Below are 8,261 nucleotides of genomic sequence, written 5' to 3'. Positions count from 1 at the left end.
CTCTAGAGGATGACCCTCTTAAACCTCGCTTTGGAATTTCATATGTTGAAGAGTCTTGAGAGCTTTCTTCTTCACAGTTCATATGTCCCCATGGATATGCTACTGCCATGTGAGGTTCTACACTTATAGCATGACGTGAAAACACATAGCACTACATAGCACCAAACAGAGACTACATATAATCCGATTACTTTTTCGAGTTCCACGTGTTTTTACCTGCCCATCTCCACTATAATTATACATAGTGGAGAAAATACTTGGGGCCTCCTTTCCACGAATTTGGCAATTATATGAAGATGGTTACGCTTGCTTAATTATTTAGTTCTCATTTATGGTGCAATCTTGTATACGCAAATGAAAACAATGTTGTATGTATCATGTGCAGGGTCTCAAAGTAACGGTGCCAAAACTCTCATACTAACTTTTCATATATGGGGACAGCCAAATGGACCCGTATATCATTTTCTAGATGGCCTCTAGGGGAGGTTTCATCTCACATAATGACCAAGTTTTTGGAGTCCACTTGAAGCCCCCACTTTAAGAGTTGGTAGTCATCTTTTCACTTGTTCTCTTCTGGATGTTAAACATCAGCATATGCTAAAGTTTCTGTCAATTTATGGCTTTAAATCAAGGACATGAAGCTCATTCATGTCAAAGGCTACAACTCACAAAGTCCAAATGCAATTTCTGATTAGTATCTATCAATTAATTACACTAAACAAAGTGCTATCAAAGTGGATTCAGCAAGTTGATGACTCCAAAGTGCATGTGCATGGACACAATTTCGTGATTTGAAGACTTCCATATATTTATCAACACTGCTGGCTAGAATAAGTTCAACTTTAGTTATCATTCAATCATGATATATCAATTAATTGGAAGATGTTAGAAAGAAACATTCAAACCAATTGTCCTATTCCAATTGTTTTCCCCGTTCAAGAAAGCATTCAACCTGAGAGGGATTGATGACCAGAACAGATCACAAAGCTTATGCACTTTACTTGACCAATGAACTTTTGATCATAACAAAAATTTCCAATATTTTCGTCTGCTAAAGCTTTTAGACCCTTTGATTTTTGAGTAAATTAGAGAGCAGGAATAATCATAATTACCACTATCATGATCATAAATCAAGCACAGGGGAAGAAGAAGAAGAAAAATAAGTTAAAAATTTTCAACAAACAAACATAACCAAGTCCACCAACTAGCTAATGGACTCTACCAACCTCAACCTCACATTGAAGACGAAAGTACTACCATACCAAGGAGGCAATCATGCAGGTAAAGGTCATGCCTCCCGTGTGGAAATGGATTCTTTCCGAAAACGTTATTTAACAAGGGTACAACTATAAAGGTGCTAGCTCCAAAAGTTGTCACTCGATTGTATCTTGAGTGTTAAAAAGCGAAATGGAGCTTGCAAACTAAACTTTTACGAGCATATCGTTTTGTTGTTCTCCCAATTGAATTTCCTTCTCGCCGGTGTCAAGGTTGATGCACTTGTACCATTTAGCACAATACACATAGATTATAAAATCAACAGTAGTTAGAGCTGCAATAAGGAAGTAGAACCTGTCCAAATGGCCTTCATTCAGGTCAGATGGAATCCAACCAGGATTCTCACCTCTTGCTGTAATCCCCATAACCATGTTAACTAATAAACTGCTAACATAGTTGCCAAGAGAAATGGAAGCCATGCAAAGGGAGCTTCCAAAGCTTTTAATACCATCCGGAGCTTGTCCATTGAAGAACTCCAATTGACCAACGTACATGAAAACTTCAGATGCACCAACAAAAACATACTGTGGAATTTGCCAAAATATGCTTAAAGAACTTTTCTTCTCACCAGGGGTCACAAATTTAAGTCTTTGTATCTCTGTGACACCAGCAGCAATCATTGCAAACATTCCAATAATGAGTCCAATGCCCATTCTTTGAAGCTCGGTCAATCCCTTACGGTTTCCACTTAATCTTCCAGCCAAGGGCGCGAGGATATGACGATAGATTCCAGTGCAAATGAGAACACTGCAAATATCGAAAGCAGACATACTGGCAGCAGGAAGGTGGAAGTCTCCAAGTTTGGAGGCCATTACATCTCCTTGCTCCACAAAAATCGATGCCATTTGTGTGAAGACGACAGAGTAAATTATAGTACAGAGCCAAATGGGTAACATTTTTAGGACACATTTGGCTTCTTCAACTTGAGTTACAGTGCAGAGCCTCCATGGATCGTTTGGTCCACACAAATCATTCTGCGTTATTGTAGCCGCCTTGTCCAGGAACCTGCAGGTCAATTTCAAGTAACTTAATTAACAACCTAAATAAAGAAACATCAGCAAATTAAGAACAATTTCATTCGTTGGCATTACTATATATATAAATAGAGAGAGACACAGAGAGAGAGAGAGAGAGAGAGAGAGAGAGAGAGAGAGAGAACTCTTTATCACTGATCAAATACTATACTTTAACCATATGTAGTAAATACTTACTTGAAATCACCACTATGGAGAATTTTTCTGCTCCCTTTGATGGCAGATTCTGTTCCCTCCACCTCATACAAGGCATTAGCAGTAGCTGGCACAACATCCCACTTCCTATATGCAGCGACGAATACTTGACTTACGCGTGGCAGTGGATTGCCACATGGTTTTATATACCTATATCTTGCTGTCCCCAACAAGTACAATAATAGGGCTATGATTGCAGAGCCTAACGAAACCAAGAAGCCTAGCGTCCATTTTCCTGAATCCTCATAGTAAACCAGTATAGTGTTTGAAAATAGAGATCCGACGTTAAGTGCAAAGTAGAAGTAACAAAAGAATGCAGCTTTCGAGTCTGCTGCTTTCGGATGTGAATCATCAAACTGGTCTGCTCCAAAAGTGGCTATGGTTGGTTGATGCCCGCCATATCCAAAGGCTATCAGATATATTGATAAGTAGAAAATGCCGACACCAGCTGATGATGAGGGCATGCAGACTTTTATTCCATCACCACAATCCGCAGGATTGATCAAGAAAAGCCAAGAAGCAAGTGATAGTAGCCCCAAACCCTGTGTCAACATTTCACAGTCAATCAGCTATAAGTTACTAAATCAAGTGCATAAATCAAGATCACAGGAAGGTGATTCTATAATCTGTAGATTTATATTACCAGCACGAGTATGAGCTGAAAGACAGCACATGTCAAGTACCGACCCCAGTACGAATCGCTAAGGAATGCTCCGATCAGAGAGCAGAGGTAAACAGTTCCAGTCCACTTGCTAACGTTATTGGCAGCATCAGCATTTTCTTGGTCTAGAACCCTGGTTAAGAACAACACCAAGTTCACACCTACTCCAAAGAAAGCTAATGTTGCTAGGCCTTGATTCACTGCACCAGAAATGAAGATCACTCATTTCTCAAAGTTTCTAGAGATACAAAAGAAAAGCAATAAACAAAAGAACAATTCATGTAAATGTAACAAAACAAATTATTAGCAGCGTAACTGAGAAATACCTAGCAAGAGACTTGCATATTTCCATCCTCCTGATTTCTTCCTGGTAAGAGAATTACTCGTTTTCAGCTTCTTCTTTCCATCGGTATTCTTATTTTCATTCACAGCTTCCACTTGTCTAGAGCTAATAATTTCTTCATTAACCTGTCATTATCAATAATAGAATAAGATCAATCAAGAAAAATAATTATAATGACTTTAGACAATGCAAGGTCAATTAAGTAACCAAAACTGCTTTGGCCATATTGAAATAGAAGTTCCACCCAACTAGTTGGGATGTTAATGAATCATTTCTCAAAAAGATTGACAGTAAAGAATATTAAGAGAAGAAAGCTAATGGATAATGCATGCACCGAAAATCAGCAAGACAGTACCATATTTACAAGAAAGTACTTCAACTAACTTCGCAATTGTAACAACTTTCATGATGATCTTAGTAGTGATTGATCAGAACCATCTTCTCAAAGGTACCTCTTACTTGTTTTAGAGGAAAGAAAAAAAAAGTAGTAACTTGACTCGAACTAAATTTAATACTATTAGTTTAGTTTGCCAACCTTTATCTCAATCTCATTGGAAGAGTACTCAATGGCAGCCATAGATAGTTATTTCTGCAAAAACCATACAGAGATGAATAAAACCATGCAAAAGAGAGTAACAAAAACAATCGTTTCTTAATAAATATATATATATATATATGAATATAATTGAGGCATAGTTTACCCATGAAAATCATGAAAATAGAAAAAAAAAAGGGCAGAGTATATTGAAAGTTTCAAACAAGAGGGCAAGGAAGAGATAATTAATTGTACTATTAACCTTGAGACCTTGTAAAGATAACTTACTCAAGGGAAGCTAATAACAGATAGAAAGGAAGAAGTTTTCTTATTTATTAAGAGAGAAGAGATTAAAGGGTGGTATGAGAAGAATGTGAGGAAAGAGTCCAATATATATAGGAGAAATAACATAAAAGGATAGAGAAATTGACTTTATGATCTCAACTCAAGAAAAAAAAAAAAAATTTCTTCAGGAAAAAAATGGATAGAAATATTGGTGGACTATAGCAGAGAAGTTTGCATGGACGAGTGTATGCCACATATTAGGTCATTTCTTTCATGAAATCTTGGTCAGTGGGATTTTATTTTCATTTGAAAGTGATATTCCATTACTCTCTCTCTATCCAATTTTAAGGTTTTCAAATTTTATTGATAATCACTCCTAAATTTCACTCTTCTCTCATATATGTATATATGATCAGCTCTTTCATCTGTCTATAGATAATCACTTATTAATTTCATCACAAAGCATATGGAACAGTTATAAACTGTACATTCACACGAAAATCTGAGTAGCAATGATGATTTTGTTCATCCAATACATTTCAAACCATTTCATTTTTCAAATGCTGCCAAATACATTTTACAAGTAGTAAAAATTTGCCTTACCCATTGAACCAAAATTTCATATTAAAAAGCAAAAGTGGGTAAGGTGAAGAAACTGAAAGTGGGAAAATAAAATTGGGATATGAGCCAAGAGCAAAGAAATTTGATAATATGTCAAATGCTAAAATTTCTATATCTGTTATATACTTGGAACCGAATTTGAATTCTGAAGATAATATCTAAACATTTTCTTGGATGAAATTTATAACCAGGGAAAAGAACCTTAACAACTTTAAGATGAAGTGCTAAAAATAGATGTTATGCAGTTAAAGAGAAAAGTTTTGGATTTATATACAAAAGCAAAAACAAAAATCATATGGAGTTAGATAACCAAAATTGTCAAATCATATGGAGTTAGACAGTCAAATTTGTCAAACTTATATTCCTAAAACCATGTCAAAAGAACTGAAATTTTATTTATCAGGAAGGGTATCAGCTGAAGGAAACTCCCTTCTTTTACCATGTTTAAAAAGTTTTTTTTCTTCTTCCTTAGTTGCGGTTGTAAGTTTTCTATACAAGGTAACAGCGATGTGAAAGGATCAATTGATCTCCTTTGAACATTCCATGGAAAAAGGAGAAAAAATTAGCTGCTCCATCCAGATTGATAATGACTGAAAGCATATCATCTTTTTCCATAAATAATATAGATATTTGAAGCTAAATGTTTTCCTGGCTTAGGCAACATTAATAGAACTTTGAATCCGGAATTTAATTAAGTGATTCATGCAATTATCTATAATCGATGGTATCTAATAAATTTAGGGTTCAAGTCGTTACACATATAATCTCTTTCTTTGTTCTTATATTACGATCTCTTTTGTGCAAAAAAAAAAAAGATATAATAGAATTATTTTTATGAAATTGAACAGTTTCCCATCAATGCCAACACTTCCCCTACTAGATCATTGATAATTTTCTACGCAATAAAACTAAAGCTTCATGTTATGTAAATGTCATGATGTATTCTAATTAAGATCAAAGCCTAACTTCATACGTCTTTTCCATTCGTATATGAAAAATTCTTCAAAGGAAAATTTATATTACAACTTGCAAGCATTAGCTAGGCTTACTAACCTTTTACGAAACTTGGTCACTGACAAGGTAACGTCTTCGGGGATTGTTAAAGACTCCGGTGATGGTGAAGAACCGATGTCGAGGTTGGCGAGGGAGAGAATAGGCCGTGAAATCACTCCACTTTCCGGGAAGGTAGAAAATGATCCGGCAAAGCCTATTGTCATTTATGGATTGCAACTTGAATCCAAGAGAGTTTTAAGCTCACAATTTTCCTTGTCTCAACAAAATGTATGAACTAATGTGTGTTGAACTCTTAATTTCTTTTTTATCTCTTTCTCTCCACACAGAAACCTTACACTTCCAATAGAAAAAAAAATGAGGCAGAAGACTAAGAGCTTTGCATGTAAAATTTGTTGTAAGCAAATTAAAAAGAGTTTGATGAGGATTCTGTTGGGTGTAACAAATTTTCCTAATAAAGCTCCTCCATATCTTGTCAACGTTTACTAGTTCAGATATTTCTTCTTAGTTCCTAATATGATTCTAGAAGTAATACCACTTTTACCTAAAAATTATAAGTAATTTTGATAAGGATAAATTATGATTTTATCCAAAAAAAAAAAAAAAAAGGGAAGATGAGGGATTGTATTTATAGTAAAATTTGTTAACAAAATATATGATATTTGACATTTCGTTCAGTTAGTATTTTTGTTTTTGTTTTTATTTTTTGCTATTTGTTCTTTGTTTTGATCCATTTATTTTTGTCTTTTATTTTTTAATTTTATATTAAAAAACAAATAGCAAAATGCGAATAGAACGAATAAATGTATAACAATTGAAGTCACCTTTTAATTAGAGCATATATCTATATATCTTAATATAAGTTCTACTTTATAACTTATCGGTGTCCTTTTTTTTTTTTTTTTTTTGGTATTAAGAAAACTTATCGGTTTGTTGAAAAAAAAAGAGAACTGAAAATTTGATTTACTTAGATTTAGACCATGTGCAGTGCAGATGAGAGATATATAAAGCAAATAGATTATTATTGTATACAAATTTTTACGTGGTAGTATATGCTTTAATAAATTTATCTATTAATTTCATCAACTTTTACTCAGTCGAATATCTATATATAAAAAAAAATTTAACTACTACTTTTTACACATCAACTGAGCCTCCCATCCTTAACTAGAATCTTATAATCAAATTCTCCAATGCCATGTTTTTTAGAATAAAGAGTACTACTTTATGAATGAAGAAATTAATTAAAAAAATAGTTTTGATAAAAATATCAGCTATATTTTAAAATTGTTCAGGTGATGTGAAACGTTTATAAATTTATATTTTCAATTTTTATTTGTATCACATATTTATCATTTTCAATATTTATTGAGTTGTCTTTTACCAATGGTTTTCTAATTAATTTTACGTACTTATATGGATAAGGCGGTTAACTTGGGAAATAAAGTTATGCGGATATGAAATTTCCTTTTAATAGGAAACAACCTCTTCAAACTTAATCGAGGCATATGTTTCGTCATTTGAGAAATAGGAAATAAAACCTCTTCAAACCCTATATATTTTCATTTTGTATGGAATGGCAAATAAGAGATTAATTTCTAATCCATTAATTAAGGTATAACAGGATATGTTGACAAATCAAATTAAAGACAAACAATTAATAAACTTTCTTTTAAATTTTCCCATGAAAATTAAATTAGAAAAATTTGACTCTATGCTTTTTAAATGGACAAGGAGTCGTTACCATTTTTTTTTGTTTAAGTGTGATTAGTTGCCTATTAAAATTATTTTTTTAATAAATTTTAATTAATTTTAAGATTTTATTAAAAAGATATATTTTAATAGTTAATTAATCACACATAACTAAAAAAGATTGGTGGTGAATTTTTTTTTTTAAATTTCATCTAGTGATTCTCAAAACCATTATGACAGTCCCAAAATTTGAATTCAAAATTAAACAAAAAAATTGATGGCAAGTCTTTATTTTTTTCAAATTTATCTAATGGTTCATAAAATTGTTATAATAGCTTAATGACTTTGTTGAGGACACTTTTTTATAAAGAGTTAAGCCAAAAAATAATTATGAATTATCCTTAGTCTTGATTCAATGATCTTAATTGGTATTTAACTTTAATTCCCTTGGTTTTAATTTTTTTAAATAAAAAAAAAACAATAATGATAATAAATAAATAAATAAAATCACTTGAATTTTATTTAATTATTTTGTACAAATTATTCTCAATAAATTGTAAGGTATTTGTGTTATTTCCCCTCGCACACACAATAATACATAGCATTTCA

General features: G+C 32.7%; 1 protein-coding gene across 3 annotated transcripts; it reads right to left on the bottom strand.

Moving 5' to 3' along the window:
- Positions 1 to 1,142: 1,142 nt before the first annotated feature.
- On the bottom strand, positions 1,143 to 6,429 carry LOC111285478 (protein NRT1/ PTR FAMILY 7.1-like). 3 transcript variants are annotated; one of them, XM_022874956.2, is made up of 6 exons: positions 6,003 to 6,429; positions 4,044 to 4,097; positions 3,492 to 3,633; positions 3,148 to 3,365; positions 2,487 to 3,046; positions 1,143 to 2,280 (listed from the first exon to the last, which is right to left on the bottom strand). In XM_022874956.2, exons 2-6 carry the CDS (start codon positions 4,083 to 4,085, stop codon positions 1,422 to 1,424), a joined length of 1,821 nt encoding a protein of 606 aa, XP_022730691.2. In that variant the 5' UTR covers positions 4,086 to 4,097; positions 6,003 to 6,429; the 3' UTR covers positions 1,143 to 1,421. The 3 variants fall into 3 exon arrangements, with proteins under 3 accessions (XP_022730691.2, XP_022730690.2, XP_022730689.2); XM_022874955.2 differs by lacking the exon at positions 6,003 to 6,429 and adding an exon at positions 4,306 to 4,407; XM_022874954.2 differs by lacking the exon at positions 6,003 to 6,429 and adding an exon at positions 4,332 to 4,407.
- Between the last annotated feature and the right edge of the window lie 1,832 nt (positions 6,430 to 8,261).

Source organism: Durio zibethinus, chromosome 6 (assembly GCF_047325235.1).
Source record: "Durio zibethinus cultivar Kanyao isolate XHJ-2024 chromosome 6, ASM4732523v1, whole genome shotgun sequence".
In the NCBI taxonomy this organism is placed as follows: Eukaryota; Viridiplantae; Streptophyta; class Magnoliopsida; order Malvales; family Malvaceae; genus Durio; species Durio zibethinus.
This window is presented reverse-complemented; position numbering and strand designations above follow the sequence as displayed.